Source organism: Leptomonas pyrrhocoris (genome assembly GCF_001293395.1).
Source record: "Leptomonas pyrrhocoris isolate H10 chromosome Unknown, whole genome shotgun sequence".
NCBI lineage: Eukaryota > Euglenozoa > Kinetoplastea > Trypanosomatida > Trypanosomatidae > Leptomonas > Leptomonas pyrrhocoris.
In genome coordinates, this window is record NW_015438381.1 from 64,853 (window position 1) to 87,143 (window position 22,291).

At 59.4% G+C, this 22,291-nt stretch overlaps 8 protein-coding genes across 9 annotated transcripts; 5 read left to right on the forward strand and 3 right to left on the reverse strand.

The window, feature by feature from the left end:
* Positions 1–370: 370 nt before the first annotated feature.
* Positions 371–3,642, forward strand: ABB37_08529 (hypothetical protein; the record flags this gene model as incomplete). 2 transcript variants are annotated; one of them, XM_015807570.1, is made up of 1 exon in its annotated part: positions 371–3,642. In XM_015807570.1, exon 1 carries the CDS (start codon positions 673–675, stop codon positions 3,640–3,642), a length of 2,970 nt encoding a protein of 989 aa, XP_015653652.1. In that variant the 5' UTR covers positions 371–672. The 2 variants fall into 2 exon arrangements, with proteins under 2 accessions (XP_015653652.1, XP_015653653.1); XM_015807571.1 differs by having other exon boundaries at positions 613–3,642.
* A 985-nt stretch (positions 3,643–4,627) lies between these two features.
* On the forward strand, positions 4,628–7,669 carry ABB37_08530 (putative zinc-binding phosphatase; the record flags this gene model as incomplete). The annotated part of the gene is made up of 1 exon (XM_015807572.1): positions 4,628–7,669. One exon carries the CDS (start codon positions 4,628–4,630, stop codon positions 7,667–7,669), a length of 3,042 nt encoding a protein of 1,013 aa, XP_015653654.1.
* Positions 7,670–8,149: 480 nt separating this feature from the next.
* ABB37_08531 (hypothetical protein) lies at positions 8,150–9,023 on the forward strand (the record flags this gene model as incomplete). Its single annotated transcript, XM_015807573.1, has 1 exon — positions 8,150–9,023. Exon 1 carries the CDS (start codon positions 8,214–8,216, stop codon positions 9,021–9,023), a length of 810 nt encoding a protein of 269 aa, XP_015653655.1. The 5' UTR covers positions 8,150–8,213.
* A 1,705-nt stretch (positions 9,024–10,728) lies between these two features.
* Positions 10,729–12,602, forward strand: ABB37_08532 (hypothetical protein; the record flags this gene model as incomplete). Its single annotated transcript, XM_015807574.1, has 1 exon — positions 10,729–12,602. Exon 1 carries the CDS (start codon positions 10,875–10,877, stop codon positions 12,600–12,602), a length of 1,728 nt encoding a protein of 575 aa, XP_015653656.1. The 5' UTR covers positions 10,729–10,874.
* Positions 12,603–13,093: 491 nt separating this feature from the next.
* ABB37_08533 (hypothetical protein) lies at positions 13,094–14,244 on the forward strand (the record flags this gene model as incomplete). The annotated part of the gene is made up of 1 exon (XM_015807575.1): positions 13,094–14,244. The coding sequence occupies exon 1, from the start codon at positions 13,411–13,413 to the stop codon at positions 14,242–14,244; it is 834 nt and encodes a 277-aa protein (XP_015653657.1). The 5' UTR covers positions 13,094–13,410.
* Positions 14,245–15,486: 1,242 nt separating this feature from the next.
* ABB37_08534 (hypothetical protein) lies at positions 15,487–16,896 on the reverse strand (the record flags this gene model as incomplete). The annotated part of the gene is made up of 1 exon (XM_015807576.1): positions 15,487–16,896. The coding sequence occupies exon 1, from the start codon at positions 16,687–16,689 to the stop codon at positions 15,487–15,489; it is 1,203 nt and encodes a 400-aa protein (XP_015653658.1). The 5' UTR covers positions 16,690–16,896.
* Positions 16,897–17,566: 670 nt separating this feature from the next.
* On the reverse strand, positions 17,567–18,096 carry ABB37_08535 (hypothetical protein; the record flags this gene model as incomplete). Its single annotated transcript, XM_015807577.1, has 1 exon — positions 17,567–18,096. Exon 1 carries the CDS (start codon positions 17,993–17,995, stop codon positions 17,567–17,569), a length of 429 nt encoding a protein of 142 aa, XP_015653659.1. The 5' UTR covers positions 17,996–18,096.
* Positions 18,097–19,526: 1,430 nt separating this feature from the next.
* On the reverse strand, positions 19,527–22,183 carry ABB37_08536 (lipase-like protein; the record flags this gene model as incomplete). Its single annotated transcript, XM_015807578.1, has 1 exon — positions 19,527–22,183. The coding sequence occupies exon 1, from the start codon at positions 21,822–21,824 to the stop codon at positions 19,527–19,529; it is 2,298 nt and encodes a 765-aa protein (XP_015653660.1). The 5' UTR covers positions 21,825–22,183.
* Positions 22,184–22,291: the final 108 nt, after the last annotated feature.

Consider the following 22,291-nt stretch of genomic DNA (forward strand, 5'->3'; position numbering starts at 1 on the left):
TTGACGGTGCCTCTGCACAACACCAAAGCACGCAAGCACACACGCCATTTCGTGTTCTTTTACCGTCGTGCCGTACGGAGACAGGAGCAGGTTCTACCTCGTCGGTGTGGCGGTGTTGGTCGTCTGCCTTCTCATCACGGCTGATGAATGCACCACGTTGAAGAGGTCACGCGCGAGAAGGAGAAGTAGAAGGCCTTTTTTTTTAGCTCCGGTCTTTGATGATCATCGAAGTCGCTGTGCTTGAGAGCTTTTTTGGGCACTTCACCCTTCTCGCACGGCGGCGAGTCTTCCTGCCGACCTCTCCACTGCTCTCACCTCCTCTTTCATACGCCTCGGTTGGGTTGTTGTTGTCTGTTTTGGTATGCTCGAAAGCGGAGCGCTAGTAGAAGAAAAACAAACGTAGGTGTAGTCAGCGCCGCCACACACACACATATATATACATATACAAATACGCGACGCTCTTTAAGCAGTGTAGCGTACTGCCCCTTAATGCGCTGCGGCGCACGCTGCTCCATCTTCTTCCGTGAAGAAAGATAAGAAACCGCACTTCACGGCTGACTTTATATTTTTTTTTCCTTTTTACTCATTCTCCTGCCATTGCAAAAATATCTAAGGGCCGTAGTACACATACACACAGGTACTTTCATAGAACTCTGTCTCCCGGGCGTCATCATGGGCGGCAGCAACTCGTGTTCGTGCTCCGCGGACAAGAAGTACCGCTTCAAAGGCTTCATCGTCTCCGTCTATCCCGATAACAAACACGGCGGCGCCAATGAAGATGCGTTAGGGAAGCTCAACAGCTACGTCGCCAGCAACCCCGAGCGAGTTCCACGCGTGTGCCGCAAGATCACAAAAATCCTCCGCCGGCACCTCAGCGACAGCAAGGAGGACCGAGTGATGGTGTCCCTCTTCATGCTGCGCTCCCTGATTGAGCATGCGAAGGTTGTGGACGGCTTTGTGCCACACAGCATCGACATATGTGCTGTGCTGCTTTCGACCAACGTGCCACGCTACCACGTCGGGGCAGCGGACGTGTTGAGTGTATTGTGCTACCGACTGAGCACGTTGCCCAACACCGACTCTGCGCGGCGCCTCATCGCGGACAATAAAGATCGGCTGGTGCCGCAGCTGCTGAAGATGACGTCCGATAACATTGCCTCGCGGAGGGACGTGAAGAGCACGCAGACCCGCTACGCCGCCATTCTCGCGCTGGGCAACATCGCCAACTGCATTCATGCAGCACTCGCCGGCGGCGTCGACGGTATCATGCGGGCGATGATTGTGAACCTTATTGTGGTGCTGCGTGAGCGGGCACAGAAGCCGCTCAGCGACGCCAGTGTGCGCCTGCTCGCGGAACGTCACTACGGTGGTGCAGCGGCGGTGCCCGCGGAGTGCCCGACGTTAGAGCTGCCGACGAAGACGGAGGATCAGGACGTTGTCTACGCCCTCGCGTGCAGTCACGGCATTGGTGCCACAGCTGCCTGCACGACGACGGCCAGTGTGGAGGATCTGCTGAATTGTGTGACGTCGTTGCTGGACAAGCAAAGTGGCTGGGCGGTGCCCTACGTGCCCTCCCTCGTGTTCAGCGACATCCTGTCCGCCATGCAGCGCCGGCCCCAGCAGCTGGGCTTCTCAGTGTACCAGTGCCTGTGCGAGGTCGGCGAGCGCAACACGGACCCCAACGTGCGCATTGGTGTGCTGCGGTCCCTGCAGGCGTGCATGGAGGCCTTGCCTATGACCGGTGGCCGGCCCGCGCTGGTGCTCGACTACCTGTTGAGTGTGTTGAAGCTGCCGCTGGCGAGCACGACGGCCACCGACGTCGACGCTGGCACCGATGCAGAGACGACGCGCATTACGAAGGACACACACGACGTGGTCGTGCGGTTGACCTCGCGGTTACTGCGAGCGACCTACCGTCAGCGCAACGCCCCGCAGCTGCAGAACATTCTGGTCTCGCTTTGGAGTCTGCTGCGGGCCGCGCAGTCGGAGACGTCGTCGCGCCCCGCGCTGCTGCTGCGGCTGCTGAATGGGGCGGCCCCGTACATCCGCGCTGTTCCGCTGGCAGATCGCAAGGACATGCAGGTCACCGAAACCATCGACTTCTACCTGGAGGGCGACGAGGACAGCTTGCGGCACCTGGCAGCCCGTGTGCTGACGGGGGTATTGGCCGGTATACCAGAGGAGACCTATCGAATGACGGAGTCAACGGCCAAGGCATCAGATAAAATTGTAACGACCACTGCTGCCGCTGCCTCCACACCACAGCCACAACCACGCGCGCCTCAGCTGCCGTTTAAAAACGGGACTTTATGCACCGACGAGCAAGATGTCGCCTACGCACAGGAGTGGATAAAGAAGACGGTGAGGAAGACTGTGGGCATCACGCCACGCTGCGTGGTGGCCGTGGCAGACGTGCTGTGTGCGCTCATGGCGGGCTACGGTGTAAGTGGGATGCCCTTCAACTTGACGTTTCTGTGGACGCTGCAGCAGCACTGTGTGCGAGCCGAGACCGGCGGCACTCTCGGCAAGTCGCCCATCAACCGACCAGCAGCGGAAGCAGTGCCTGCGCAGGACGACAGTGCTAGCGTCGGCACAAGCGTTGCGACGACCACCACCATGTTGGCGTCTCGCTCCGCCACCTCGCCGCTCACACGGGCGTGGCTGCACATGGTGGCGGCCGTCCTCGTGACGACTGGCAACGTCTACGGGGTTGCGAACTTGGTCACCTACGGCATGGAGGTGCTGAACCGGCGGGCGGCGTTAGGCCAGTTAGCGTCGTGCTTTGAGCCGGCGCTGCGAGCACCGGAGCGTGCCATCGACATGTACACCGTCAGCGGACTGCGCTATATAGCCTCCGAAAAGAGTCGACCGCTCTCGGCGGAGCTGACGGAGGCACCGGTGTCCAAGCTTCCCTCCTTCAGCTACGTGGCAAACATCATCGTCGACGCCGACCTGCCCGACGTCGGGGCCGTCTTCGGTGCCACAGAGCAGGAGGAACTCCACACCGTGATCGAGGACGTCTGCTTCCAACCGGACAGCGAAGTCAACGTGAGTTTGAGCAGCGCGCTGGCGGCACGAGACACGTCGGGGGCGGTGGCGACGGCGGTGCCGAAGTCGTCTCATTTTTCGTTGGCGGCCGATGACGTGTCCAAAGTCAGCGCCCTACGCTCGCTTCGCATCTCTGTGGTCGACAACTGCATCCCCCGCACGCAGGACAGCCGCGGCGCCCTCGCGCTGAGCGAGGCGGCGACGACCACCGACAAGAAGGTGCAGGAGATTGCAGAGCGCTACAACGTCAACGCGCTCACGCAGGTGCTGCCGCCGGAGACGATCGCGGTGCTGCCGCCGCTGCCGATGCTGCCCTCCTCCACCGACGAGGATACGACGGGGGGCGTTAGTGGTGAGTCCAGCGAGGCGATGTACAACAACAAGCGTGGGCCGCTCACCCCCTCGCAGGCGTACCCTGGAGGTTGGAACGGGTTCGGCAACAAGAACAACATGCCGGGCTACGGCGACAGCTTAGAAGGCCCAGCGCACGTGAACCCGATCGACGCCGATGGCGGCATCCGTGCAAGCCGAAAGTCGCAATACCTGCTATCCGCGAGCACCCTGCCGGCTGGGCGGTATGTATTGCTGACGTAAAACACTATTCCTAAAGAAAACTGCCGTTGCAACGAGATCGCCATGTGCACACGGCACTGCATACTATTCTTTCGATTCGACTTCTCATTTTTGCGCTCGCTGGTGCGACTTCGTTTCATCATATCAAGTATTTTAGTTTCTCTTTTCTTTTCATGTCTGTTGCTCGAGTGATTTTCTTGTGTGTGTGTGTGTGTGTGTGAAGGTGTTTGTGCGTCGTGCATCATCTCCGTCGTCGTCTGTTGTCCCGGTACCAACGCCATTTGCGCGTCGTAGTATATATCGATTTCACGGAACACTTACTTGGGAAAGAAAAATAGTAATAATGATAATAATAAAAGGCTGTTCGCCGTCGCTCTTCCTTCGGGGTGGTGCTCGTCGTCATGGCGGGTGGGTTGCCGCAACCCGCCCGCCAAACACGACGACGGAATCTTCCAGACTCTCGGGTGGAAAAGAAAGGCACCGAAGAACGCACGGTGCGACACACGTCCGCCTTTCAAAAGTGAGTTCCGTCCGCGACGTATCTCCTCCATATATACCTTCTTGTCGCCTCCTCACCTTCGTCCGCTGTACCCCTCCGTCGATGTCTGCCTTTGTCGGCCCTCAGCAGCACTCCCCTCACACCACACGCATATCTCGTCGTAGATCGCGCAAGTCCTCTACTGCCGACGGCCTTTTCGTTTTTTTCTTCCTTTCTGGGAGCTACCGCAACTCGCACCCGTCCCTTCCAGAGAGGAACTCGCACATACACACCTACAGGCCCCGCCTTTAACACGGTTGCCGCTGACCGTCTTGCGGATCTCCCTAGCGTCTCGCTGGTTCAATTATTGTGCGCGTGTGTGCTCTCGCACGTCTCTTCGTGCTTTTTACCACAGTTGCTACGTTGCTGTAGTTCGCTGATCACTACTGATTTTGTTGTTGTTGTTGTTGTCTTCTCTTTCCTGCTTATCAGTTTTGTTTTTCTCGAGAGGGAGTTGTGCTGTCTCCCATGTCGTGCTACCCAAGCTTCCACACGCTGGAGGGGGAATTGCTTGACTTGCGCATCTGCGCCACCATCGAGGCAAAGGATGCGGTGGCGCTGCTGTTCTACTGTGGCGGCGACGAGAAGGCCTGCGTGGTGCAGCCCTGCAGTTTGGCCCTCTCCCAGTACCAGCTCCACATCGGCCCGCTAGGACGCGACGAGTGCGTGCAGCTGCCATACATCGCTATCGCCACGTGGGGCATCGTCCGTGCGCCGTCCGCCGTCGCGAAGGCCTTCGTGCAGGTGCAGCACGCCGAGGAGGCCGTGCGGGGCACGGGCGCGTGCAACGGCAGCAGCGCCACCTCCGTTGCACTTCCTGATAACAGCAGCGCGTCTCCGAATACGGCGGTCATGCCGATGCTGACTCCGCCGGGGCAGCAGCCGCAGCAGCCACCTACCCGTCCCCGCTACGCAGATCCGCTGCCGTCCCTTTATGTAGTCACACTCCAAACAAAACACGTGTGGCAGCACAGGCTGATCGTGCAGTCCGATCGGTTATTGAAGAACTTGAAGGCGCATCTGGCGATGGCGCACTGCCTCGCACGGGTGACCGATTTGCCGGCCTTTTCGTACGCCGAGGAGCGCCACCGACACCTGCACAGCGCCGGCGAAAGGCACCGTGAACCGAGAGAAGGGTCCGCCATGTCTAGCAGCAACAGCAGCAGCAGTATGTCCATTTGGAACACGGAGTTTGGGTGGAACCTCTACTCCCCTCAGCGGGAATTTACACGTCAGCTGTGCATCGATGCCTCCCGCAGGGCACCCGCCATTGCCACCGAGGCGGACATGCAGGATGGCCGCATTGGCGTGCAGCGCGATCTGCGGCCGTGGTTTGCGCTCGTTGACTTGCGCGATGAGGAACGGACCCGCGACACTGAGGGGCGGTCGGCGGACTTCTTCTACACCAGTTCGCCCACCTACCCGGATCTGTTTCTTCAGCCGAAGGTGGTGGACCGCGAGCTGCTGCTCAAGGATATGAACGCGCGCTCTCGGGCGCGGGTGCCGGCGATTTCCTATGTTTGCCTACGCACCGGTGCCGTCCTTGCGCGCAGCTCGCAGCCGCTGATGCGCTCGCCGCAGTTAGGCGCCGACTCCGACGTGTGCTACACGCTGATCAACATGGGCTACGTCCCCCACCATACTCAGCCGCGACACACACACGTACCCCCCACCACGATAGCGAACTCGGTAGCAGCAGCAGCGGCGGCAAAGCCACCGCTAGCCGGACCAGCACCAGCAACTACACGTGCCACCACCACGTCAAGCGGGGGCTTGACAGCGAGCAGTGCCGCCGCCTCAGCCGGTCCGCGGCCGGCGCGCCCCCCTTCTCTCTTCGACGAAGACGATGCAGACAGCGGAGGTGCGGTCCCCACTGCACGAACACCAGCACCCAACAGCACGGCAACAGCGGCCGTAGCGAGTGGCAGCGGGCGGGGTGGCGGGACGAGCGCATCGGCGGCCGCTGCGTCGCAACACGGCTCCCCACGCAGCACAGCACACACGAGCAGCGGCCCCTCGCACACCTCCCCTGCACCGTCGCACGCGAGCCCGGCCGACACCGCGCCCGCCGACGGCCCGCAAAGTCCCGCCGTGGCCGCATCCGCGGGAGGGCCGAGGATTCTGTTTGTCGCGGACTGCAGACCGCAGATCACCGCAGCCGGCAATGCGCAGCTCGGCGGCGGCTACGAATCCGGCAGCTTCTACGCCTTCTGCCAGACGAACTTCTTCGAGATCGACAACATTTTCGGAGTCACGAAAGCCTTCGAGAAGCTGCGCAGCATCGTTGCCCGATACCAAGGCAACACGGCAGAGAAGACGTTCCTGCGCCGCCTGTACGATGCGGACTGGCTGGCCATCACCCAACGCGTTCTCGTTTGTGCGGTGACGGCGGCGCAGTCGCTGCAGGGCGGCGTCTCGTGCCTCGTGCACTGCACGGATGGGTGGGACCGGACGTCGCAGTGCACGGCGCTGGCGATGCTGATGCTCGACCCGTACTACCGCACCGTCGTGGGCTTCTGCACGCTGGTGGAGAAGGAGTTCTGCTCCTTCGGGCACAAGTTTGCGGAGCGCGCCGGGCACCAGCTGCCGGGCCGCACCTCCTTCTTCACCCACTCCGGCGTTGCCAGCTCCGACACGGAGACGCAGCAGCAGCAGCACGGCGGGGCACCACGCCTGGACACGTCGCCCGTATTTCTGCACTTCCTCGACGCCGTCTTCCAGGTGCACCGGCAGTACCCGACCTGCTTTGAGTTCACCTCGGACCTGCTCGCCTACTTGTCCGAGGTGGTCTACGGCTGCCTGTACGGAACTTTCCTGTGCAACGGAGAGCAGGAGCGGCGGTTGGAGGGGGTGCGGCTGCGGACGGCGTCCGTCTGGACCGACGTCCTGCGACAGGTGCAGCGTGAGAAGAAGGGTGAGGTCCCTCTAAAGTTTGTGAACGTGGGGTACGACGCCGCCACTGCCTGGAAATTCATCGCACAGCGTCGCCGGGGCAGCAGCCGTAGCAGCAGCAAAGCACAGGCAGAGAATGACCCGTCTGCTGCAGCACCGCGCTGCACAGCCCCGCTCGCGGACTTTGTGCTGCTGCCCAACTGCAGTAGTAAACGACTCGTCTTCTGGGAGTCGCTTTACATGCGCGAGGACGCCGACCGCTACCTCAGCTACAACCCCTATGTGCGTCTGCCGCAGCGGCAGCAGAAAGTGTCGTGGGGCGCCGACTTCGATGCCTTTCTGGACAGCGAAATGGCCGCCGCGTGTGCGGATCGCGAAAAGGAGATGTTCGCCCTGACTGCACTGGAGGCGTTCATGACGCAGGAGGCGGGCAACGCGGCGGTGGCCTCACTCGCGGCGGGTAGGGCTCGCAGTGCGTGGTGCGTCTACGACGCGGTGAACTGCTTTAACTGCTTAAAGGCCTTCGGCATGTGGAGCACGAAGACGCAGTGCGCGGCGTGTAAGCAGTACTTCTGCACGGATTGCCAGGTTCACGACTGCATGCTACAGCAGTACTGAGGTGTGTGCGTTGGTACGTCATGGGAGCAGCTCTTGTTGTGGCATTGCCTTCCTAAAAGCTCTGCGTCAGTGCTTTTCGATCTTGCTTTCGGTAGGGACGACAATCACGCCTCTCTGCCACTTAAGCGCGCAGCTTCCACGAGATGCACTACGTACCCGTTAATTAATTTTTTTTCAAACATTCTTTCTCCGTCATGTGTGCGGTATACCTTGAAAAGGATTCGCTCTGCTCGGGCAACAAGGGTGGGAGCTGCTCGCTTCTCGAGAAATGGCGGCACCGTGTGTGCTGCTGCGCTCGTACCATCGGGGCAACACATGCAAGCACAAGTGATCCTTTTCTTTCCTTCTTTCACTCACGTTGCGAATCCTGGGTCATCCCCGCGGACGGCGGCCGACCTCAAACCCCAAACAGAAGCCCTCAACTCTTCCTCTGCCTCTGGATTTTCTCGTGCATTCATATCGGGTTCGTTTCACGTTCACAGATAAACACTTAAAAAAGAAAGAGAAAACACGCATCAACCCCCTTCCTCGCAAGCAACAGGCAATGGACTACATGCAGCTCGAGTACCACAACCCCGCGGCGGAGCTGACACCGCAAGAGGTAGTGTTCATCCATCACGCGGCGGCAGCGAAGCGGCAGGAGATCATCGCCGCGGCCCGCGCACTCCGCCGCATCATCGAGAGTGGCGAAGGCAGCGCCGACTTGCACCGTGTGCTGGAGCGCTTCTCAGCCTCCGTGAACATCACCCACATCCCCAAGCGCTTCATGGAGAAGACTCCGATGGTGAGCACCACCCCAACTGCCGCCACCACCAGCCGCTCGAAGAAGCACCTACGCCGCTTCCACCGTGAGACGCACAATCGCAACTACCTCCGCCGCCTGCACCGCCAGCGAAAGACAAGCGTGACGGAGAGCCACTTCTTTCAGGTGCCGTCCTCCCCGCTGCCCTTGTCCTTTGCGGCGCAGCAAGACATCGAGCGGACGCATGGCAGCCAGAGCCGCCGCCGGGGACCGACGGGCAGCGGGTACGCACCGCTCTTCACCAAGGCGAGTACATCGCCCCTCGCGTCGCGTGAGCTGTCGCCGACGGAGCGGGCATCCCTGCAGTTCCTCACGCCCGCGAAGCGCAGCCCGAAGACCGAGTCCCTGGCGCGCCACACCCCGTCGGACCCGAAAGCGCGGATGCTGTTCAACGAGCCGAAGCGAATGCCGAACCTACACCGCCGCGTGCCCCCCGATTTCAAGGCGGCGTGTGCGGAGAGGTACACCTGCTGCTCCGAGAATCACTGCACTGGTAACGGGGAGCGCGTGGCGCAGAACAGCGTCGCGTCGGTGAACACACCATGGTACTAGCTTGTACCTGCAGATCCACCTGCGCAACAGGGGTGGGGAACCGAAATCAAAAACATGTAGTTATATCTAAAATCACTTACCTATGGAGGAGTTCAGCTGCAGTGCTCGAGAGCGGGCAGGAGTGGAGGGGAGAAAGAAAGACAGGTGCTGTTGTTTAACTACCGTCTTATGCTAACCGTTATCAACACCATTTTTTTTCCGTATCACACCACGACGATCTCTTCTTCTTTTTATATGTATCTTTTGTTAGTGTTGTTGTGTCTCATGCGCTCTTTCAGCGCCGTTGGTTCTCTTCTCTTCAGCAAGTGTCTTTTCATTTCCCACACGCAGCTTTCGCTGTTGTTGAGGCAGTGCCGCGGCGGTGCGGAGTACGGACGTCTTTTTCTTCTTCTACGATGTGGCGTTGCCCACAGCCTCGCGTATGTGCGACCCTTTCTTTTTTTCTTCTTTGTCCGCTCGTTCGTCGTGTGCCTGTGTACGTAAGCTGATCCTTCTTGCGTGACTCTACCGTTTTCATGCGACGCAAGTTGTGCCTCTGTGGGGTGGTGGCGACAACGTACCGGAGCGCACGATCCACCCAGGCACGGCGGAGAGGCAAACGTGCTACTTTTCGGTTATTATGTGTTTGGAGCCCACTTTTTTCTTCTTGTTCTTCTGTTTCTCTTTTCTACCCTCTAACGGTATTATCTATATATATTGATTTGCTGAGTGTTGCCGTGGGTACGTGGCGTTCTCCCTCAACGCGACAAAGTCGTCGTCTTCTACGCCACTTGTTCTCTTCTTGGTTTTCTTTGGAGAAACACTGCTCGCAAGCGAAGCGATCATGTGCGCCGAGGCAGCAACACACACCCGTGTCGGCTGGGCACGTCGCCTCCACTGCAGGAGAGGAAGTCGATGTGAAGCTTTGCCCACCCCCGCACACCGACCACTTCTTCTTGTATCGGCCAGGTCTGGTTTTTTCATGAGAGCTCCTCATGTCGCTTCGCTCAGCCTCTTTTATAGTTCGTATAATAGTGTTGGAGCATTTACTTGCGAGGATTCTTCCGCCATCGGACTGAACTCCATAGCGAAGGACCGCATTGATGTACTTTGTTTTCGAAGTTTTATATATCAGCGACAGTGTTGATTAGTATCTATCTGTGTTTCTTTCTTTCTTTCCTTTTTGAAATGGACAAATGGCTACGGCTCATGTTGCGGCGCACACCCACAAGCGCACACTTCCACTGTATGTATGTGGGTGTGGGTGTGTCTTGCGCATGATCCGCACAAATAACTGCGGCTTGCCTCATGGTAGGACGCAAAGCCACACCGTTTACGCGTCATAACAACCAAAAAGGCATGTCGTGTAAACGAAAGCTCTCTCGTCACGCGTACTTTCCGTGAGCACGAGGAGGGGGGGGGGTAGGGGGGGAGAGCCAGTGTCACCCTTCATGTTTTCCCCCTCTGGTTTGATGCAACGCATTCGTCGATATAGAATTGCTGCTCCTGCGTTGTGCATTGTCTGTGGACCCAACCTTTTTTCCTCCTGCCCCTTCGATTTCGCATCACGTTGCGTGTCGGGCGTTGTGGTCGAATAGCGAAGAACTGCTTTGTTTCCTTTTCTTCTTTGCGCCGCTTGACGCTGCGCTTCAGTCGCACCCATCTTCTCCAGCCTCCTCACCCTCCGCTTGCCAACTTTTGTTGATGCCTTCTTGAAAACCCGTAAAGAGAAGTTTGTATTGACCTCAGCCGTTGTCTTCGCGGCGCCATTGTCGTCGTTCTCTGCTTCACGCCTGCACGCACGCCGCGCCACGCCTCATCCCATTCCATTCAAAACGCAGGAGTCGTCAAGACGCTTCGACAGTGACTGCAATGTTCGCCTCTTCTGCCAACGCAGCCACCAAATCGCTGCGCTCCGCCGAGCAGCACGTCGTGAGGGACGAGCTGCGCAGCTTCGAGGCGCGGCACCTCAGCACCGCCGCGCCGCCACCGAAAGCGCGCAACGCATCGCGCAGCGTGCTGTCCGACTCCACGGACACGGTACCGTCGTTCCCGCCCCCTACCACAGCGGCGCCGCCGCCGATGAGCGCGGCAGCCGCTGCCAGCGTGCCTTCTACTCGCACGGAGCAAACGCAGAAGCTCATGCAGCTCCCCTTTAGCGGGTCTGCCGTCCACGGCGAGCGCACCGCGTTGAACGAGGCACAGCAAGTGCACGACGCCGTTGCTTGGTTGTGCGAGTGTCCGGGCAGCACACTGCGGCAGCTGCAGCAGCGCGTGTTGTGCGCGACAGAGACGTTGTTCACGAACTTGGTCGGCATGCCGGCGGCCGCGCGCGAGCTGCTGGTGCTGTGCGCCGATCCAAATGCAGAAAAGGAAGACGTGAAGGAGAGCAGTGCGCAGAGCCTCGACGCAGCAGAGCAAGCGGCGAACCCGTACATAACATCGCCGCTGTCGCTCACCTTCGCCGATTTCGTCGGCACCTTCCTGCGCGACGCACCGATTGCGACGGGGGCCGCCTCGTTCTACGGGGTGCTGCTCAGCGGACGTCCCCGACCCGCCGCGCCGCTGTCCTCCCTCCACCTCGTCTACGGCCTTCACGTCGTGGAGGACGTTTTGCGGCCTCCCGCGACGTCGCCTTCTGCGTCGCCTTCAGCAGCCGCAGCCGCAGCACCGATGGCGACCGGTCTGGAGAGTCACCAGGCGCTCATGTCGGAAGTCGTCCACTGGGCCCACTTCTTTGAGAGCATCTTCGATAAGGCCCGCGAGGGGTTATGTCGCGATCCGATGAACTTTTACGTGGCGGTGTTGCTGGCCTGTGCGGAGCGGGGGGCGTGGGATTTGCACAATACCCCGGACGCGCTCGCCGAAGAGGCCGTGCGCCGCCTGCGCCTGGACGATGGCACGAGCGGGCGGCGGCCGCACATCTGCGGGGCGTGCGAAGCGGAGGCGACGTACCTCGCTGAAAGATGCCGCACCTACGTGAGTCACACGCTACGGACCGTGCAGCACAGCATTAAGGGCGAAGCGCGCACACCTGCGAAAGGAAACTCCACCTTTACCGCGGCGGCAAGTTGTGGTGGTGGCGGCGGCAGCCATCGCAGTCCTCCCCGCGGTGGTGCGCAGACGCGTTTCTTCCTCGCCACGCCGGCGGTGGTGTGGTGGGCCGCAGCCTTCTTGCGCCTTTACCGCCTGCGTACCCCCGTCGCGGCCACCAAGTTGACCGCCGTCAGCGGCAGCAGCACCACCACCGACACCAACGCGCAGCCGGCGCGTACTTCCGCAGACGATGTTGTGAGCTGCACAGAGGTGTACTTTATTCGTGACTGGATCGCCCGAGTGGCGAAGATGGACGAAGACGGGTTTGCGGCGCAGGAGCGCGAAGGCGGCTTCGTCATTCCGCTGAGCTGCGCGACGAAAACACCCGCGGCGGTGTTTTGTTTTACGCCAGAGAACGTGAAGGCGGCGGTGCGGCACATCTCCGAGTGGGCTGACGTGGGGGCCGCGACGGGTGCGCCACTGCAGGTGCAGGAACTGCTTTCCTTTCTGCAAGATGACTTCCCCGTGGTGCCCTACTACTTCAGCTTCTTCGCATCAAATTGAAGAGCCCAGGGAGCCGAAAGGCCTTCTCCTTGTTGTTTCTCGCTGTGTCGCCTCCGCGAGTGGAAAGGGAATGAGGCGCGGACGACAGACGCCATCGGCCACTGGAATTCCATGTACATAGCTTTTCGTCTGGCTCCAATGTATCAGCGGTTTTTGCTCGTTTTTCTGTATTTGTGATGTACAGCGCAGGACTGCTCTCCTCCGCGTTGTCAAGACGGTGTGAAGAACAAAGTGGCTCCTCATCCATGCACTTTAAAACGTTGCCGACTATTTTATTTTTCTTTTTTTCCTTTTCTTCATCGGCGTCGAACTTGCCATCAAAACGGCGGATATGCATAAAACGTTTATTACCTTCCTGAAGGCAGGTCATGCTGATGCCGTGACAGCCTCGCACTCTCCTCCCTCTGACCTCCTCATCCACACTCCTTGTGTCACCTCCACGCTCTGCGCCTCTTCAATCGTCCTTTTGCCTGCTACTACCACTACTACGTAGTAGTAAGCCTGTAGCGCACGGTTTCTTTCTTTCTTTCTTGTCTTTTCTCTTTCTAACTGGCATTAATACATTGAGATACCTCCGTGGCATCATCGGAACCGAGTTACTTCTGTGTGGGTTCGCTTCGCTTTTCCGTCTCTTTCTTTGCGCTGTCCTCGCCGTGTTTAAAGGGTTTTGTAGGCCTCCTCAGGTTCACTTCGTTGTGCCTCTGCACTCCGCAATCGAGCAGTTGTATAACTGAAGACTGCAAGCGTTCTTTCTGATCGGTTTGTCTCTTTTTTATTAATACTATTTTTGCTTCATCCACGCATCGCCATGCCCGTCGTAGACGTCTCCGTGCTTTCCGCGACGGACGTGATGGGTGTGTCGCCGAAGAAGAGATTCTGCGTCTACGTCCGTCTGCAAGGCCAGGCGATCCGCACGAAGCCCACCGGTGTTGATCGGAATGGCGAAATCTATTTCGGGGAGCGCTTCCGCTTCCAGTACCAGCCCGACGCGCGCCGCCCCGGACGCAACCGCATGTTTGTGGAGCTGTGGACGAAGTCTCTCTTCTCGCAGGCGTGTGTGTCGGTGGCGTGGATCGAGATGGACGAGCAGAACTTCCAACGCGGGCAGCAGAGCCGCATCAACGTCCGTGGCACCTTCGAGAACAAGTCCGCCGTCATCAGTCTGGCGGTCACACCCCTCGACTTCGGCAATGTGCCTGGCATATCGCAACCGCCGACGCAGTCGCAGCAGGGAATGCCTGGCCAGATGCAGTATGCCCCACCTCTTGGTTACCCCAACGCACCGGGGCAGCTGCCCTACCAGATGCAGCGGCAGCCACAGTTACAGCCGGGCATGTACGCCAACCCCCCTGCGGAAGGGGTGCCGCTGGCCCAGGAAAGCCCGTACTCGACGTCGACCTACATGCCCAACGCCGTGCCTGTCGTGCGGGACGCCGGTAACGCGTGCGAGGCCGCACGGCTGCCGCCGCAGCCGGACGCGTACGTCGGCGCCGCGCTTCCCCCGCCTCTCTACCCGGGCCTCACGCGCGGGGGGGCATCGGCCGGCATGGAACAGCTCTTCCCCGAGGCGCTGCCCGTATCCGACCAGAGCCCGAAGCCCGACTACGGTGACGACTATCCGAAGAAGCCGACGCAGTTCTAAGAAGAAAAAGTTCTCAAGGGGCCTCTTACACCATTCGAATTGCCCAATTCTTTTGTTGTTTTCATTTTGTAAGTGTGCTTTCGTTGCGTCGAAGTGAGGATCTGCGCAGAGGGCGGATGAGTTGTGAACAGCACGTTCCCTCTTCGCTTTTTTCATTATTTTCTTTTCTCCTTTTTTCTCCCATGCCACGCCTGTTTGTTTGTCTTTCTTTTGTCTTGCGATAAATTAATTCTTTCTCTCGAAGCCGTGTATCGGACACCAGCCGCGTAGTCAATTTAATTGCTGTTTTTCTTTCTCCCTCCTCCCTTGACCTGCAGAAGTGTTCGTGTTATATATACATATACACGTATATTCACCATGCCTCCGGTTATTGCATCCGTTACCTTTTGTTCGTGTGAATCTTAATGCTTGTGTGTGCTCTGGGAGACAGTTGTGCAACGATGTCCAAGCTGTTGCTTTGCTTTTTATTGAAATATCTGTATTCATCTTCGCCTTCAAAAGAAAAGGAAGTATCTATGAGAAGTGATCGGGCCGGATGGCTGCAACACTCGCCGACACCGCCGAACGCCCCGGCACCACAGAACAGCGCAAATGAATGCCAAAGAACGCTTGCCGCTTGTGGCGGCAGACCGCAACGCTTCGCCGGCACGGGCGACGCCGGGCCACACAGGCGATGTCACCGCCCCCCGCGCCCCGCCAACAAGACAGGGCAAAGAACACACCACCTCTCGCCGCTTTCTCCCCCCCCCCCCTCTCAGGGTTTTGTCTTTCTGGGCTGGCTTTCGGGGGCGCGGCCCCCCCTAGCCCTGGGCCCCAGACGAGGGCCCGCCTCGCCCCTGGCGGAAAGGGGCCTGGGCGGGCGCGCCGAGGCCGCAGGGGAACACCCGCACACAGAAGAAGAAAAGAACCAGAAGAGGGCGGGAGCAACGAGGAGAGAAGTGGGAATGCGAGAAAGAGAAGCAGAGACGGCACCCAGCACCGCGGGCGCCCGCCTTTTTCATTTCGAAACACACCCGCGTTCTTCTATCGGGCGCTCGACAACTTCGTTTCTTTCCATTTTGTGTGTAGGCGTCGTTGACGTTTCATTGGCTGGCTCTAAGCGGTAGGAAGAGAAAACGGGAGCTTGGCGGCGCCACCTTCTATCGTGGCTCGCCAGACCCACATGGTTAGGAGGTACAAATCCACAGTGAGAAAACAGGACTAAAACGATGGCCGACTGCGCCCCTTGAAAGACGCGGGGGCTCACGACGGGACGATGAGCCGCGCCGTTTCCTGCTGCAGCCACAACACGTGCGACATCTGCTCCTGCAACTCCAAAATTCGTTGGTGCGTGTCGGCGAGGCTGCCGCGTTGGTACTCGCCCGCCTGCTGCTGCTCCTGCAGCGCACGCCACAGCGCACGGAGCTGCTCTTCTAACGCGCCAACACGCAGAGCGAGGCCGACGGCTTCAGAGCTCGTGAGAGGATCGTAGTGCTGATGTTGCGGCGGTGATGGTGGTCCTGCTGCTACGCTCGGTGCAAGACCGGTGTGGACAGCGGGTGGGTACGCAGGGACGTACGCTGCGGGCGGCGGCGGCGGTGCGGGGAACGACACGCTCGGCGCCATGGCAGGCGCCACGACTTCTTCCGGTGGAGCAGCACGACGTGTCAGGTACTCAAAGTCCGCGTTGTACTCCGCCGGGCTGTGCGTCGGCGATGCCGAAGGCTGAGGTGGGTATGACGGCCCCTGTGGCGCAGGCGGCCGCTGCCACCACACTGTAGGCGGCGCTAACGGTCGACCTTGCGAAGTGGGCATGCTATTCGCCGCGGATGCCGAAGGTGTCGCAGGAGGAGCTGCTGTGCTGACTGCAGCCCCGGACGGCGCCGCGACGGCACGTTTGCGGTGCATCACCTGGAACACGGCGTTGGTCGGCACTCGATAGTAATGCAGTGTGGCCCTGTCGTTGAGCTCCATGTAACGCCACAGCAGCCGCAGCCGCTCCGGCCCGTACGTCGGCCGCCGCTCAGCGCCGCTGTCCTCCCTCGCTGGCTGCTGCTGGCGTGCCATCTCCTCACACAGCATCTTCTTCACCTCCCACACAGTGGACGACTCGTGGCAGGCGACAACGTATGTGAGCTGCCCTACCTCGCACAGCAGGTTCAGCACCGGCCCGCGCTTGATGGCGCAGACAATTTTGATGTAGGGGTCACCCTTCAGCAGCAAACACCCGTTGTCCCGCAAGGAGCGCTCGGTGCGGATTTGCTGACGGTTGTGCAGGAGCAGCTGCACTTCTGGTTTCACCTTGAAGTAGTCCTCGATGGCGAGCTGCAGGGCGCGAAGCGGGGTGTCGATATCCACCTCGGTGTCGAAGTACTCCCCATGGGGGCTGAAGACGCGTACGGGGACGATGGTGGTGATCTGCACCGCCACAGGAGCCCCGTCCTGACCTGCGGTGGCTGCAGCCATATTTTTCGCTCTCTCCCGCGTTCACCGCAGGGGTGTACGTGTGTATCTATGAGTTGTGTGCGCCAAGCGCCTCTCTCTCCCTTCAACGCCACTCCTCCGGTGCGAATGAGAGGGCAGATGAAACGCCAAAATGAAAAAGGCGGAGGGAACTGTGTGTTCGTGTTCGGGTGGTTTCTGCTTGAATATGTTTCCGTGAGCGCACGTCCCTGGCGTGTCGAGTATCAATGGGAGATGAGTAGGCAGAGGGAGAGAGAGAAGGAAAGAAGAGCGCTGTGCCAGGAACGATTAGCTACGGAAACCTGTGCGTGAGGCACGCCGTGGCGTCAGCTGCGCTGGAAGCTCTGCACCCGCCACACATCGGCCATTTTGTCCTTTCATTTTAGCGTTGATGCACCGCAATGCCCCCTCCAAACAGAGTTTTGAAGTGCATATTATTATTTCCCCGTTTGTGTACCCTTCACGAGGCGCACAAAGTGGGATACAGAATGCGCAAGATCGATGGAGCCTGAGGAAGAGAGAACGCGCCGTGCTCACGTTTCCACTGACACGACACAGCACAGCGCAGGTACTCTTCTAGACTTGGTGCTGCGTCCGTGCCTGAGTACGAGTGGGTGGGTTGGGGGGAGGGGGGGGGAGGCTGTGTTGGTGTGTACTTTTCTTATTAAGAGACGGACGGACAACCAAATACAAACAAATACGTAGACAGCAACGACGACAACTGAGTAAGGCAGGACACCCCCTTTCTGCGCACGCTGAACATCTATCCAATTAAATAAATAAAAACGCCTTCCTCAGCGGCGTCCGCACATCGGCATGGGGAACCCCGGGAGAGGAAGTGGACTGGCGTCATGGTTGCTCTCTCCCTGCCTCGCACGCGCTACTGCGGTGCCGGGGCCGCCTGCTTGAAGCGCTCCTCGCGACGGCGCAGCGTCTCCGCATCCACCACAAAGGTGGGGGCCGGCAGCGCAGGAGCTGCGGCGACGTTGCTGTTGATGTTCAAGCCGAAGCGGGCCGCACGGCGAACCAGCGCCTCCTGCGTGGCTGACAGAGGGTCGAGGCCGGCCGCGGCGCGCTGCCGCTCCTCCTCCGTCAGGCCCTCGACCAGCTTGCGCACGACGCTGGCAGGAACGCCCACCGTGCGAGTCGCGCCATCTTCCTCCACGTGCCACTTGCGCGGCGGCAGCGACGCCTTCGGCTTGCGCAGAATGCGGTTGAGGCGGTGCGTGTTCTTCGGCTTCAGCTCCACCGCTGCCGAGGCGACGGCCGCCTCCACAGGGGCCGAAGTTGCCGGGGCCTCAGCGGACATTTTCTTTTATCTTTGTAAGAGCAGCGGTTCTGCGTGATTCTATGCTTTTGCGGGTGCTTTTCTTAGTCTGTCCAAGCGTTGCAAGAGGGTTCTCTTCGTCCTTCCCGAATTGAACCGTCGAGTAGTATAAGTGGAGAGCCAAATAGGAGAAGAAACATCAGGAGTGAGAGAGGAGAAAAGCAGAAAACGAAGTCGCGACGCACCACGCTCCTCTTTCTGAAGACAGCGCAGAAGCATTGCACTGCTATCAGCGAGTGCAAATTTGTTCCTTCCATGCGTCACCTGGCAGTAGCCGAGGCGCGTATGTACTTCTCTCCCTCTCGCAAGCAAAACGCGAGCATGACAGATACAGCTGTTTACTTGAACGTTGTATTCCGCTGACTTTTTATTCGGATCAAGAAGACGCAAAGATCAGCACGATGACACACCTCTTGACCGTGGTCAGGGCAACAAGTGGCACGATTCAAAAGGGAGAGGCCTTTAAAAAGAAGGAGAAAAACAAAAAAAAAGAAAGAGCGGAGCTGTAGCGACGTTCTCACTCGCTTCGAATTGAATTAACGGTGCCACGACGGGTGCGTGCGTCTGAGTGCGTGAGAAAGAGAGAGTTCAGCGAAAAGGAGAAGAGGGAAAGCATGGGGGTGCGTATGACCGGATGGGCGCCATCCGCACCTCCGCACGGCTGCATCGCCTCGGCACCCGCTGAGGGAGACGTTTGTTTGTTCCCTCCTCCGACGCAGGGAGGAGAGAAGGAAGATGTATGTGCGAAGAAAAAAGAGAAAACATGAAGACGTGTATAAGTAACATAGAAACCCCCTAAGAAGTGTGGTAAACGACATCAAGTAAAAGACGGAAACGACGCGGCCATTATTCCCATTATCGTTGTCGCTTGCAGGTCGCGCAGCGCAAGGAAACCACAGCACATCAACAACAACAAAGTGTAAGCAGGAACAAAGAGAGAAAAGAACGAGAAACGCACAGCGTCGTTTTGCAAGGCTCCCTCTGCGCTGCTGGTGACAAGAATAGTAGTCACCAGAGTGCGCGCTCGCTTAGACAAATCGAGCGGGGACACATTAAAAATAATGGGGGAAATAAAGGAAAAGAACAAGTGCTGGGCGTGGCCCAATGCGAGACATGGGAGGCAGCGTGCAGACGGGCGTGTGCGTGGGCTTCGACGTTGACAACCGCGTGCGACATAACGGTCATACATCTTCACCCTTGGGCGGTTGTACTTGCCGTTAATACGCACTTCTAACAGCGAAGATGGACGCAACCTGCTGCACGTCTGCAGTTTAGCCGGGTATATATACGCACACGCCAGTACAACTGCACAGCACAAAGGAGCACCAGGAATCCACGAGAATCATGGCAGTAAAAGCCAAGAGGAAGGGGAAAGAGCATCGCTTCTATACTTTCTTCATACAATAATACGTAGAAACAAAAAAGAGGATTATAGAGATGATGGAGGGCTGCTGATAAGTGGGAATGAAAACAACGGTGCACACCAACGTGAAGAAACAATAGAAAAGATTATTTAAGCGTGCATTCGCATGTCCGCCTCGTCCTCAACGAGCTCGTCGTTTTCCTCCTCGCCCATGTACCAGTGCGTCTGCGAGACGATGGGCTGCTTCAGCACACTCCTGTACAAGTCAGCGCTGTGGTACAGCTTCGAGTACATGCCCCACGCCATGAACGACAAAGAGGTGGTGCAGCCCGTGTTGAGAGGAATGTGCTGTCCGTTGTGTGTGAAGTGCAGGAACTCCGGTGGGAGGTGGGGGACCACATCGGACTGCAGATACCCCCGGAAGTGGCGGTAGTTCGCGGGCGTCGTCAGCATCTCCGCCAAGGCGTCACGCTCCACCGCATCACCGTGGCGCAGCCCGGCGGGCGCGACGGGCAGCAACGTCGGCTGGCTGCTGTTTTCATGTTGCCCCTCCACGTGATGAGGTCGGTGCTGCCACCAGTGCCGATGGATCATGCGCAGACGCGAGCACCAGTCCACGGCCAGCACACGCGGCGAGGCCACAGTAATGACGGTGATGCGGCGGCTGGGCCGCTCCGCCGCGAGCTCGAGACCCGCCAGCTGCGCCAAGGCGCCGCCCAGGCTGTGCCCCACGAGAAGAATGTGGTCGAAGTCCGCGGCCACCTCTCTATACGGGACCGTCTGCACCAGTCCGAGGAAGCCGCGATGCACCATCGGGTGCACCACGCGAGCATCGCTGCTGTCGGGCGGCAGTGCGGCCCCGACGACGCCGTAACGTGCCGGCAGCGGCACCGGCCAGTAATTGAAGTTTGTCAGCCAATTCCGATTCGAGTTGGTGCCCACGAAGCAGAGGATGAGTTGCGGCTTGCGGCCCGGGCTCTTCCGGATCACCCCGAGGCACCGCGTCGTGTGATCGAAGTCGGGCAGGGGTAGGATGCTCGTTTCGTGCGCGATGGTGCAGCGCTCCTCGACGGACTTCTCCGGCCGGAACGCGTCGATGGCTGCCGCAATGCGCTTTCGCTGGTTCAGCGTGATGGCGTCCACCCTGCCCGACTCGAGCTCGTAGGACAGCGAGCACAGCTCTCCCACCGCCTGCACAATGCGCGACTGCACCGGGGGAGTCTTGTTGCGCACCAGCTCCTGAAAGAGGACGCGCGTGTGCTCGGTAATGTCGGCCCAGCCCTCCGCAATGGCGATGGCCATGATGACACGAAGAATGTACTCGGCGGGGCTGATCATGATGGGCGGCGTGGTGGGGGCGGTGGGGGCAGCGGCGGCAACAGCAGAGGATTCGGAGAGGTGCGGCGTTGCCGTCACGGTGTCCTCCGGTATCACAGTCGTGGTGATCGTCGCTGTGGTCGCAGGTGGAGCAGAGGATGCGGCTCGAGGATGCGGCGAGAACGGGGCAGCAGGCGACGCCGTCGTGACGACGCCAGCGCGCGGCGTGATGAGCTCCCGCTCCTCCGCGGTGCCGACGATTTGCGTCTCGATGGAGCGAATGAGCACAAAGACAGCGCCCAGCAACTCGTTCTCCTCCGCGCGTGTCAGCGGCTGAATCAGGGAAGGCGCCAGGGACTGCGGCGGCGTTGTCACGACCTGTGAAGATGTGTCAGCGGACGCCTGCCGCTTTGCCTCCCTCCGCGCCGCAAGCAGTTTGTGGTAGCGCTGCTGGAGGAGGGCCGCGTTAGCCAACGCCTCATCCACGGAGTGGAACAGCGGGAGGGACGCGACGCAGGACGAGTCCAGCCCCGCCCCCACCTCTGGAAAGTACCACTCCCGCATCTGCAGCAGAAACAGCGTGCCGAACAAGAACGGCACCCCAACCGCAAACCGCAGGAGGCGGCGCAGCCGAGGGCCGAAGACGTACAGGTACACCTCGTGGCCCAGCTGAAGAACGCTCACGGCGAGCTGCACGGCGATGCGCAGGGCGATGACCGCGCCTGCCGTCCCCACCCGTGCCGGGCGCTCCACGACAGAGAGGAACCGCTCCGCGGCGTGGTGGCATTGCACGGCGGCGTGGGCGACGGAATGCGGCAGCGGCACCCGACGCGCAGCCGCCCTCCGCAGCGCCGCCACACGATGCGACACCCACTGCGGCCACAGCAGCCAGGAAACAGTAAATAGTCGCTGTGCCGGTGCCGATGAAGTGTTTGATAGGGTCGTAGGCTGGCCGCAACTGCTGCCGTGCCACGCCGTGGTAGGGTCGCTGTGAGGCACCGATGGCGCGGACGAACTCGCAGAAGAACTCGCAGAACGTGTGAGGGGGTCTCTTCGGTGGACCGGCCACGCCCAAGTCGGCGTCAGCCGCCACGCTCGCCGGCTGCGGCACGGAAAGGAGATGCGCAGCATCACACGGAGGTAAACTCAAGACTGAAAAGAAGAAAGGAAAAGGGACGACGCAAACAAACCCAGTAAGTAAAAACAAAAAATATATACAATCACGTTTCGTTTAGGAAGAGGAGATGAAGAGCGTGGGGCGCGCCGAGCAAGAAAAGCGCGAGACCCGTCTCCTGCCGCGACGGTGGTGGCGTGATGGAGTGCAAATGGCAGAAGAAGAAAAACTGACGCCGGAGGTGTTCCCCGAAGGTTTCACCCAATATGTGCACAAGGGAGTTCAAAAAAGGAGGGTGAAAAAAAAAATGGGAATCAAGTAGTATGAACTTCGTGTTTAAAAGAAGAAGAAAGGGCCTTGTCAGCGGCCGCGACGCTGAGCGAGAAGATAAGGAGAGAGAGGGAGAGGGAGAGAATGAAAAGATGGAGTACTTCACGTCCGACTCAGCCAACACCCCTTCGTTCGAACAAAACAACAGACTTTA